Source organism: Dipodomys ordii, unplaced genomic scaffold (genome assembly GCF_000151885.1).
Source record: "Dipodomys ordii isolate 6190 unplaced genomic scaffold, Dord_2.0 Scaffold6, whole genome shotgun sequence".
Lineage (NCBI taxonomy): Eukaryota > Metazoa > Chordata > Mammalia > Rodentia > Heteromyidae > Dipodomys > Dipodomys ordii.
Window position 1 is genome coordinate 7,462,057 of NW_012267222.1, and position 12,089 is coordinate 7,474,145.

Genomic DNA, 12,089 nt, shown 5'->3' on the forward strand with positions numbered 1-12,089 from the left:
GGTTTTTTTCTTTTTGCTTATGTGGTGCTGAGGAATCGAACCCAGGGCCTCAGGCATGCAAGGCAAGCGCTCTACCACTGAGCCACCTTCCCAGCCCATTATTGTGGTAATTAACGCACTGCTTCCTTAGCTTTCTTCTGGTCCTGCAATTTCCTGGCTCTCTGTGGGTGTTGCATCTAGACCCATAGATCCTGTGGCCTTGGTGACTGGCTGGCCTTCTCAGGGCTCCAGGCTGCCCTGATGTAACAAGGCAGAACATGGGGACAGACTCCCCACACTGCGGGTGCTGGGCCCAGCAAGCCCATCCCTGCTGCAGCCTGGTGCCCTTGTTCTACAGGAGCAGATCAATATCACCCTGGACCACCGCTGCCGGATCTTCCAGAACCTGGACGGGGCCTTGGGTAAGCAGCCACTTGCAGGAGTTCCCATAGCTGGTAGGAGGGGGCGGGGCCTGAGATAGACCGTGGGAGGGGTGGGGCTACATAGAAGGAAGTGGGCCTGAGTGGCTGTAGGAGATAGAGTCTGAGTTGTACCGTTGGAAAAGGGTGTTCCAACAGGGTCTGAGCAGGACAGGAAACTGGGGAAGGATCTTCCCTGGGCCTTCTGCAGGGAGACTTGTCAACCTCTTGCCCATCTGGACATCTTGGAGCAGAGCTGTGTCCCTCTGGGAAGGTGGGCGGGGAAGAGCTGTGTGGTGCCCACAGTAGATACCAGATCCTGGCCCTGTCCCAATGCCATGTTGGTACAGATGGGCCCCTCCGGCTTCTTCAGCCCTCTCTTCTTCTGATGAAGGATTCCTGGGCTGATGATGGGGACAGAGGGGGACAGAGGCAGGGAGGAGTTGGTAGGTGACCTGTGATCAAGAGTGGCCACTTGCCTTGAGGCCACAAAGGCCCTGGAGCTGAGCCTTGTGTCCATGCCTCTTTGCTCTATTTCTGGGTGACCCAGAGCATGTCACCTGCCTCCCAGGCAGGTCGGTCGTGGGGCTTGCACTCGTGCAGTCCCTGAGCTCTTCAGCTCAAGGCTAGCACTCTATCACATGAGCCACAGTACCATTCCCAGCCTTTTCTGTTTATGTGGTGCTGAGGAATCGAACCTACGGCCTCATGCATGCAAGCCAAGCACTCTACCACTGATCCACCTTCCCAGCCCCATCAATATCCAGTCTTACCATATGGGACCAGAACCATTCCACTGGTGTTTTTTTGTTTTTGTTTTTGCTTTTTTTTTTTTTTTTGGTCTTAGGGCTTGAACTCTGGGCCTGGGCGCTGTTTCTCAGCTCTTCAGCTCAAGGCTAGTGCCACTTCTGGTTTTCTGGTGGTTAATTGGAGATAGGAGTCTCACAGACTTTCCTGCCCAGGCTAGCTTTGAACCTTGATCCTCAGATCTCAGCCTTCTGAGTAGCTAGGATTACAGGAGTGAGCCACTGGCGCCTGGCATCATTGGTGGTTTTTATGGGCTCTTTCAGGATCTGGTGAAGTGTTAGCTTCTCTCCCAGCAAAATGCAGAAACTTCTTCCCCTTCTTGCCTGGGGTTTCTGGGGTTCATGGGCCTTGCTAGAGAAGCAGGGTCACTAGAGGTCCTTGCATAGGGAGTTCTCTCCAGGACGAGCCCCCTCCCAGCAGCTATGGCATTAATTTCCTACTGTCTTTTCTCCTTTTTCTTTTTCTTTTTTGGTTGTCAGGTTTAGGGCTTGAACTTGGGGTCTGAGCACTGTTCTTTAGCTTTTTAACTCTTTACCACTTGAGCTATAGCTCCACTTTTGGCTTTTTGGTGGTTAATTGGAGATAAGACTCTTACAGACTTCTCTGCTTGGGCTGGCTTAGGAATATGATCCTCAGATCTACCTTCTTGGCTAAGATTACAGGCATGAACTGCTGTTCCCTGCTTCCCTACCTGTTTTCTTTTTCTTTCTTTTTTTAGTTTTGTTGATTGTGGGGCTTGAACTCAGGGCCTGGGCGCCATCCCTGAGTCCCTTTGTGCTCAAGGCTAGTAGCACTCTACCATTTAAGCCACAGCACCACTTCTTTTTTGTGAGTGGTTAATTGGAGTTAAGAGTCTCACTGGGAATTTTCTGCCTGGGCTGATCTTGAACCACAATCCTCAGTTCTCAGCCTCCTGAGTAGCAAGACCTACAGGTGTGAACCACTGGTGTCTAGCTCCTACCTGTTATATACGGACTGGTGGGGTCAGAGCATGAGTGAGCGGGGGAGGTCCCACTGGGGCGCCCAGGTAGGGAAACTGAGGCTCAGAGGGGGTCAAGTAACCTTGCCTCAGGCCATGGTCTGCTTGCAGCCTGTCAGCCCTAGGCTTGCATCTCTGGCTGACTCTGGGCTGGGCTTTCTTGACCCTCAGATGAAGTGGTACTCAAGTTTGAAATGGGCCACGTGAGAGCACGGAACCTGGCCTACGACACTCTCCCAGTCCTGATCCATGGCAACGGGCCCACCAAGGTAGGGAGACAACGCTGGACACTTGGAGCAGGCACAGCTATCTCCTAGGGGTAGAACCTTTTCCCCTCTACCTGCTGGGTGGGAAGGTCTGAGTGTGCTACCCACCAGAAACTAGGGGAGATGGGCTGGTGTTAGGGAGTAGGCGGGGCTAGGCCTGCTCCTGTCCAGCCCAGGTGATATGGGCTGGTGGCTAGGAGTGGGTGGGGCTGGGCCTGCTTCTGTCCAATCCAGGTGGAGGTGGGAGTGGCTCCTGTCCAATCTAGGTGGCTGGGAGTGGGCGGAGCCAGCTCCTAACCCTGTGTCTTCTGACAGCTACAGCTGAACTACCTGGGCAACTACATCCCACGCTTCTGGACCTTCGAGACAGGCTGCACCGTGTGTGAGGAGGGTCTGCGCAGCCTCAGGGGCATTGGGGTGAGGCTGCCCACCCAGGGGACCTTTGGGACCAGTCCTTAGAGGTGGGAGAGGAGGATGGGTGATTCTGAATAGCCTGTTCTGAATAGACTATCTCGGACGGGAGAAAAAGAAGTCACCATCCTGTCAAAGGTCCCATCTCCTTTGTTCTCCCTTCAAGTGCCTCCTCCTGGAAGCCCTCCTAGATTCTCCAGGCTCCAGCCTCCTTCCACAGGCCTGTTTGGGTTTCTTCCCTCTGGATCCTCCAGCTCCTGTGGCCCCGCCCCATGCCAGGACCTTCATCCTCCCCAGCCCACCTTGAGCACCACCGGAGGCTCCCCCAATAGAATGCCACCCCCTCTGAGCCCCAGATTCCACCGCTCCCTCCACTCTGCCCTGCCAGCCCCACCTCTGCCCACCTGCGCAGAGCTTGGCACTCCAGGGCCCAGGCTCTCTGGTCCTGCTGAGGCCACCGGCTTCTGGTTGCAGCTCAGGGCTCAGCAGTGCAGTGGTTGGACCCTGCTGAGCTCGGGTCCCCTGCCCGCCCACCCGCCCCCACACAGGATGAAGCCCTGCCCGTGGTCCTGGTCGGTGTGTTCATTGAGCAGCCCACGCCGTTCCTGTCCCTGTTTTTCCAGCGGCTCCTGCGACTCCACTACCCTCGGAAACAGATGCGGCTTTTCATTCACAACCACGTGAGTAGCGGGTGCTCTGGGGCATTCCTGGTGGCTTGGCTTAAGAGCTCAGCCCCATGAGGTAGCCTGAGACCCCTGAGGGTCCAGCTGAAAGACGTTTGCTTGGGCCATGTGGAGTGGTGGGCTGAATCTTCCAATCAGTAGGTCGATTCTGGAGCCAGACTGGTGTGGCTTGGATCTCAGCACTGCTGCTTCTAGTGGCTGTGTGACCACGGGCAGGGACCTAACCATCTCTGTGCTTCCTTTTCTTCATTGATGAAATAGGGGTAATCACCAGGTGTGGTGATACACCCCTGACTTCCCATCCCAGCACTGGGGAGGCTGAGGCAGGAGGATCAAGAGGGTTTTTTATTTTGTTTTGTTGGTTGTGGGGCTTGAACTCAGGGCCTAAGCACTGTCCCTGAGTGCTTTTGCTCAAAGCTAGTGCTCTACCACTTCGAGCCACAGTGCCACTTCTGGTTTTTTAGTGGTTAATTGAAGATGAGTTTCACAGACTTTCCTGCCCAGGCTGGCTTCAAATTGTGATCCTCAGATCTCAACCTCTTGAGTAGCTAGGATTACAGGCCTGAGCCACCAGCGCCCAGTGAGGAGACTCTTTATCTCCATTTAACCACCAAAAAGCCAGAAGTAGAGCTGTGGCTCAAGTGATAGAGTGCTATTCTTCAGTGGAAAAATCTAAGGGACAGTGCCTATGGCCCTGAGCTCAAGTTCCAGTATTGGCACACAAAAATACTTTGTTCCCAATTGGCAATAATGGCACTTTAGACAAACTTAATTGGCTACAATACTGACATTGTGCAAAGCTAGGATCAAGAGTTTGAAGCCAGCTGGGCATGGTGGCTCATGCCTGAAATCCTAGCTACTCAGGAGGCTGAGATCTGAGGATCGCAGTTCAAAGCCAGCCTGGACAGGAAAGGCTGAGAGACTCTTATCTCCAATAAACCACTCAGAAAACTAGGAGTGGTGCTGTGGCTTAAGTGGTAGAGCGCTCGCCTTGAGCTAAAGAGCTGAGTGACAGCACCCAAGCCCAGACTGACAAAAAAAAAAATTGAGGCCAATGGGACATCTGTGGTTTACGCTTATCATCCCAGCTGCTCAGGAGGCTGAGATCTGAGGACTGAAGTTTAAAGCCAGGCTGGGCAGGAAAGTCGATGAGACTTTTATCTTCAGTTAACCAGAAAGAAGCTAGAAGTAGAGCTGTGGCTCAAGTAGAAAAGCACTACCCTTCAGTGAAAAAGCTAAGAGACTTTGAGTTCAAGCCTAGGACTTGCATGTGTACACACACACATACACAGGAATCACTCTCAGACTTCTAGGGTCAACAATCTCTGGGTGTGGGGCTTGCAGAGTTAGGGGTAGCAGGGGCTCTGAGAGGCCTGTGGGTCTGGGTCTGGTCCAAGGATGGCCAGGAAAGGACACTGACTGAACGTTGGACCCAGCCTGGGCAGAGCTCTAGAACATACCAGAGGTGAAGAGGACAGCCAGGCTGCGATCCATGGCTGGATGGGCTCCATGTCCTGGTCCTCCCCTTCATCTTCCCCCTCCACATCCTCCTCCCTCTCAGGAGAAGCACCACAGGGCCCAGGTGGAGCAGTTCCTGGCAGAGCATGGGGGCGAGTACCAGTCTGTGAAACTGGTGGGTCCCGAGGTGCGGATGGCAAACGCGGACGCCAGGAACATGGGCGCGTGAGTCAGAGATGGGGCTCCTTTGGCTGGTGGTGGTAGGGCGTTTGACCATGGCGGGCAGAGGACAGGAATGTACAAGGCCCTGCGGTCTCCTCCGGGCACATTCTGGCCCCTGTCTGGGCCTCACAGTTCCCAACTGCCAACTGGGGGGAAATAGTCTCTCCCCTACAAACTCAGGACTACAGGGCAGGCTGAGCAGTGGCATTTGAACTCAAGAAGCAAATGAAGAAGACATACTAGCACCCATGGCTAACACCTGTAATCCTAGCTATTCAGGAGGCTGAGATCTGAGGATCCCAGTTCAAAGCCAGCCCAAGCAGACACATCTGAGAAACCCTTTGTCTTCAACTAACAGAAACGGGAGCAGAGGTGTGGCTCAAGTGGTAGAGCACCAATCCTGAACAAAAACGAACTTTGGGCTCTGAGTTCAATGCCTAGTATACATACACACATGCACGCACGCACTCACTCACGCACACACACGTACACATGCACTCACGCACGCAGTAAATTAAGGAAAGAGGAGGGGCTAGAGTAGGTAAAGGCTGATAGAAACAAACTGTTTTTTACCTGTATTATTAAGAAGCCAGTCAAGAGTGCTAGCCTTGAGCTGAAGAGCTGAGGGACAGAGTTCAGGCCCCACGACCAGAAACAACAAAAGAAGCCAGGTGCTGGTGGCACCTATAATCCTAGCTACTTGGGAGGCTGAGATATTAGGAGGCTCAAGGTTTGAGGCCAGCCCAGGAAGAAAAGTTCAAGAGATCCCTTCTCAACCTACAGCTGTGTACACTGATGTGTACTTTTTATTCCTGTGGGAAGCTGAGATTGGGAGAATTGAATTGTGATCCCAGGCAAGCCAGGATAGAAAAGTCTGAGAGACCCATGTTAACATAGGGAACTGGACCCAGTGGCACATACCTATGATCCTAGCAACACTGAGAAACTTAAAGGAGTTAGATTTTGGCTCATAGGTGTGTCTGAGCTGGGAATGAGATTTTATCCTAAAAATCACCAGAGACGATCAGGGCTGGAGACATGGCTCTGGTGGTGGATTCAACCTAGGAGTCATGAGGCCGTGAGTTCAAACTCCATTACCACCAGAAAACAAGAAAAAAAAATTGTTTTTTTGTCTGTTGTGGGACTTGGACTCGGGGCCTGGGCACTGTCCCTTGAGCTCTTTTATACAAGGCTTGCATTCTACCACTTTGAGCCACAGTGCCACTTCTGTTTTTTTGGTGGTTCATTGGAGATAAAAGTCTCTTGGACTTTCCTGCCTGGTCTGGCTTTGGTCAGCGATCCTCAGATCTCAGCCTGCTGAGTAGCTAGGATTACAGGTATGAGCCACCGGTACCCAGCAGATGCAAATAATGTGTGTTGACTGTCGAATTGTTTTGGGTCCAGACTCAGGGTTGGCAAACTCCTTGTGAAGGATAGGACATATGTCAGTCTTTGCAGGCCCCATGGCCACGCTGTAAGGCAGCTCCAGATGAGACAAAACGAATGAGTTTGGCTGCAATCCAGCAACACTGTATTTATGGATACTGAAATTGAGCTTGCTCAGAGGAAGGCATCCTTTCCATGTGTTCTTTCAATTTCTCCCTCTGTCATTTAAGGATGGAAAGCCATGTTTAGCTGTTTTTAGCTCACTGGCCATACAAAACCAGGCAGAGGGAACATCCTCACCAGGCATCATTTGTTAAGCTCTGAACCAAAGGAGCAAAAAGGACAGCTTTTCTATTTGTTTCTTTATTTTTGTTAGCTTGACTTGCTTGTTCTGCCACTTGAGCCATGCTTCCAAGCTTGGCTTTTTGATGGTTATTTTGGAGATTGGAGTCTTGGCAGACTTTTCTACCTGGGTTGGTCTCAAACTATGATCCTCCAGATCTCAGCCTCCTGTGCAATTAGGATAACAGGTGTGAGCACACTGGTGCATGGCTGATATACGTTTTTATTTCTGTATTTCTGTTGGCACTGCTTGGGATGGAAACCAAGTCATCTACCAAAATCTATGCCAAAATAACTGGCAAAAAGCCAGGCTGGAAGCATGGCTCAAGTGGCAGAGCACCAACTGAGCAAGCAAGCTGAGCTAGTTAAAGACTAGCTCCAACTTGGGTACCAGATGTATGGTTTATTGCTCTGCACTAGTTCCAAGCGCTCCCCGCACAGTGTTCTACAGGCCTATGGTGGCCTACGCTCTTCCCGGATCCAGCGTTTATCATTTGTCTAGCTCTGGGCCTTCATGTTGAGAACAGGAGCTCAGATGTGAGCCTCAGCGTTAGGAGGGACCTCCAACAATTCCCAGTGTGCACTGGGGCTTCACAGGCCTCTCTGCAGCTGCTCCACTGGTGTGTCATGAAGCCAAACCATGGTGACCGATGTGGGCAGAGGCTGACCTCAGGGACTCTTCCTTCACAGAGACCTCTGCCGCCAGGACCTGGCCTGCACCTACTACTTCAGCGTGGATGCCGACGTGGCCCTGACAGAGGCAGACAGCCTGAGGCTGCTGATTGAGCAGAACAAGTAAGCAGGGCCACCCCACTGCTGATGTAACAGATAGGCCAGCTCCATCCCCACGCCTACTGGGAGAGGTCCGGGCAGGGCAGGGGCAGGCTGCAGCAGCCCCTGTTTCTATATCCTCCATCTGGGCCTCTCTCTTTTTGGGCTGTGGGATCCTCACCCTGACAATAAGGGCTGATCATGAATGGCCACACCCCTGCCCCGCCCCCAGCCCCCTGCACGGGAGGGAGGAAGAGGCTGATGGTCCAGCCCCGTCCAGGCCAGCCCTCCCCCCTGCAGAAGGGCGGCCGGGCCCCTGTCCCCCCCCATCGCCAGCTCGGTTTCCGGTTCCTCTGAGCAGCTCCCTTTCTTCAGGAATGTCATCGCCCCACTCTTAACCCGCCATGGGAGACTCTGGTCCAACTTCTGGGGGGCATTGAGTGCAGACGGCTACTATGCCCGCTCTGAGGACTACGTGGACATCGTGCAGGGCCGAAGAGTGTGAGTACCCCTGGCAAGGGGGCTGCCCCTCCTCTCCAGTGGGGCCTCCCTTCCCAACCTGTCCTGCTCACCTTCCGATTACTGCCAAACGTCAAGCAAGGGGGACTCCAGTTAGACATAGAGGAGGACTTCCTGACACATGTTCCTAGGCCCAGGTATCTGGGGTGGAAGAATCAGATCACTCTCCATCCAGCCCTCCTAGCCTGTGACGCTACCTGCCAGCCTGTTGACCCCTTTTGCCCCCCTCTCTGTCCCTCAGCGGGGTATGGAATGTGCCCTACATCTCCAACATCTACCTGATCAAGGGCAGTGCCCTGCGGGCCGAGCTGCAGCACAGAGACCTGTTTCACCATAGCAAGCTGGACGCCGACATGGCCTTCTGTGCCAACATCCGGCAGCAGGTGAGCCCCTGCTGTCCCCGTCCCCCCGCCCCCCCCCCGCACTGGGTGGAGCCAGTCCTCAGGCCTGTGGGACCAGTGTGTGGACCAACACGTACCTGTGTTGGTTTGCCTCTTACTCTGTGTGTGCATTTCATCTCATACTGCTCTCTTTCTTTTCTTTTCTCTTTTTTGGCAGTCCTAGAGTTTGAACTCAGGGCCTGGGTGCTGTCCCTGAGCTTCCTTTGCTCCAAGACTAGCACTCTACCACTTTGAGCCACTTTTGGCTCTTTGGTGGTTAATTGGAGATAAAAGTCTCACAGGACTTTGCTGCCCAGACTGGCTTTGAACCAGTATCCTCTGATCTTCACATCCTGAGTAGCTTGGATTAAAGGCATTGGCTACCAGAGCCTATTTTTGTTTGCTTCTTTTTTTTTTTTTTTTCTGTCAGTTGTGGGGCTTAAATTCTGGGCCTGGATTCTGTCCCTTAGCTCTTCAGCTCAAGGCTAGCACTACCACTTGAGCCACAGCACCACTTCTGGTTTTCTGGTGGTTTATTGGAGATAAGAGTCTCATGGCCTTTCCTGCCTGGGCTGGCTTTGAACTGTGATCCTCAGATCTCAGCCTCCTGAGTAGCTAGGGTTACAGGCGTGAGCCACCAGCACTTGGTTTGTTTGTTTGTTTCTTTTCTTTTTTTTTTTGGTCAGTCATGGGCTTGAACTCTAGGCCTGGGCATTCTCCCTCAGCTTTTCAGCTCAAGGTGAGCACTCTACCGCTTGAGCCACAGTGCCACTTCTGGTTTTCTGAAAGTAGAGATAAGAGTCTCATGGACTTTCCTGCTCCGGCTGGCTTTGAACTTAGATCTCAGCCTCCTGAGCAGCTAGGATTACAGGTATAAGCCACAGGCGCCTGGCTTGTTTGTTTCTTTTTAAATATGATATTATGCTAAGGTTTTCTTCCGTGACACAAACTTCAAGATGAGAATAGTCTTTAGCCGAGTGCTTGCTCAACATGCATGAGGCCCTGCCTGGCTTCAATCTTTAGCACAGAAAATACTAAAACAACCAAAAAAGAAGAGAAAAGCACAGCCTGTTCTTCTATTATCTGATCAGTCTTCCAGGGGCTTTCCCTGATCCCATTTCCTTGTGGGGAGAGCCGGGTGCTGGGGATCTGCACTTGGAAACTTGAATCATGGTGGGGCAGGCTGGTGGTGCGTGGGAAGGGTCTTCATCACAGGCTGCAGGGGGAGGGTGGGGAGGGTCTTCCCAGTGCATGGGCTGTAGGGGTGGGGTGAGAAGGATCTTCTCTATCCACAGGCTATAGGGGTGGGGTAAGGAGGATCTTCTCCATTCATAGGCCTCAGGGGTGGGGTGAAGAGAGTCTTCTTCATCCATGGGGTGTAGAGGTGAATGAGGAGGGTCTTCTCCATCCATGGTTCGTAGGGGTGGGGTGAGGAGGGCCTTCTGCATGCTTGGGTTGCTCTCTCTAGGAAGTGTTCATGTTCCTGACCAACCGGCATCCTTTCGGCCATCTCCTCTCGCTGGATAACTACCAGACCACCCATCTGCACAACGATCTTTGGGAGGTGTTCAGCAACCCTGAGGTGAGATCCTGGGTGGAGGAGGGGCGGGACTCCCTGGTCTGTGGGTCTCCTGCCCTCTCCCTCTGGACAGAGTTCTGTTGGATGGCGCAGGGCAGCGCCATCTAGTGGAGGTACCAGGTGTCAGCTGACATCAGCTGTGTCTGCAGCCTCCCAGCTTTTGGAGACTCATTTAGCCTTAATGTGGGTGTCATCCCAGTCTGCCTTCTGAGGGTGTTGTGTGGACATGGGAAGGGACAGTATGACGTATCTGAATGGTGGAAGTTTGCAGCTGATGTGAGCCTTTGTGTATACCTGCATAGACATGTGATACACCAACACACATATGTACATGTGTGTGTGCACAGCACACACCTTCAGTGGGCCCAGGCATGCACCCACCTGCTTCTCAAGCATGTTCATATCCACTCACATTAGGTGGGGGGGGGATGGAGGGACTGTGGAAACAAGACCTTCCTTGAGCATCCTGAGCCCCCACTGGCTCAGGCTAGACCCAAGGACCCCAGCCTGCTTTCCCTTCCTGCAGGACTGGAAGGAAAAGTACATCCATGAGAATTACACCAAGGCCTTGGAGGGGAAGCTGGTGGAGACGGTAAGGGCTGTGGGTGTCCCCTGCACTGCCGGCACCGGGGTTGGGGGTGGGAAGCTCCTTCCTGTCCACTCTGGCAGCACTTGGAGCAAGAAGAATGAGCGGGCCATGTGCGTCATCCTAGCTACTCAGGAAGCTTAGATCTGGGGCTCACAGTTCAAAGCCAGACCGAGGAAGAAAGTCTGTGAGACTCTTAATCTCCAGTTAACCAACAAAAAGCTTAAAGTAGAACCATGGCTCAATTGGTATAATACCAGCCTTGAGCAAGAAAGCTAGGGGCTGCCCCCGGCCCTGAGTTCAAGCCCCAGGATGAGTATGGCAACAACAACAACAAAAAGAGGAGGGGGTGGGGAGGTGGCTGTGTTGTCCTGTTGGCAGTTTATCTCTGAGGCTTGCAGGGGCTTTGAGGGCCCCAGGTCCCTTCCATGGAGCGGGACGGGGGACGGAGATCCCTGAGTGGGATGTGTAGGCCGGAAGTCCTCTCCATGTCTGCAGCCTCCTTCCTGAGCACGTGCCTGCCTTTCCTGATCACGGCACTGGTGGCTCTGCCACCTTGGCTGAGCAGCACTGTCTGAGCTCTGCCTTCAACAGTTCGCTCAGCCTGCACAGCATGCACTGAGCCCCTGCTTCACAGAAATACTCCAAGGACTGTCGGTGTAGGGAGGACAGGCAGTGGATGCAATCACAGAGGAGGGGTGGTGCTATGACTGAGCCCTCCCTCTTCCCAGCCCTGCCCAGACGTCTACTGGTTCCCCATCTTCACGGAGGCGGCCTGTGATGAGCTGGTGGAAGAGATGGAGCACTATGGCCAGTGGTCCCTGGGCGACAACAAGGTACACCCCCGCCAGACACTGGGATTTGGGGGCTGCAGGGACACTGCCCACCCACCCCATGTCACCACTCTAGGTCTTCTAGCTACCCAGACTGTTTTTTAGAAGCCCTCTTGTGTTTGGGGGTGCCTGCAGACAGGAATGAAGGGGTTGAGAAGGTAGGGGTGCAGTGTTGATTCCCATGCTGGCACTGACTGACTTTGAACTGCCTTAACTGTAAGTTGCTCCTGTCTGTGGGCCAGCAGGGTGAGATGGTGTGGGGGTAGCAAGGGTGTGCTGTAGGGCACCCAGATATAGCAACAGGTGCATCAGACACAGGCGGCAGGAGAGGCTGTTCTCCGGGGGGAGGGGGGGAAATCCCTGCCTGCACCTGATCCTCGTCAGTTCACACACTGCTTTTAGGATTTTTGTTTTTGTTTTTTCGATTGGTTGTGGGGCTTGAACTCTGAGCCTGGGCGCTGTCCCTCAG

At 53.4% G+C, this 12,089-nt stretch overlaps 1 protein-coding gene across 1 annotated transcript in view; it reads left to right on the plus strand.

Annotated features, from left to right (window-relative positions):
• The window catches only part of Plod1 (procollagen-lysine, 2-oxoglutarate 5-dioxygenase 1), a 30,110-nt gene that overhangs the window by 11,612 nt on the left and 6,409 nt on the right, over positions 1-12,089 (plus strand). Inside the window, 11 exon segments of the mRNA XM_013031876.1 lie at positions 338-401; positions 2,356-2,453; positions 2,766-2,867; positions 3,410-3,541; positions 5,106-5,227; positions 7,643-7,747; positions 8,099-8,224; positions 8,484-8,625; positions 10,091-10,204; positions 10,728-10,793; positions 11,519-11,716. Of these exon segments, the coding sequence (XP_012887330.1) occupies positions 338-401; positions 2,356-2,453; positions 2,766-2,867; positions 3,410-3,541; positions 5,106-5,227; positions 7,643-7,747; positions 8,099-8,224; positions 8,484-8,625; positions 10,091-10,204; positions 10,728-10,793; positions 11,519-11,716 (1,269 nt within the window).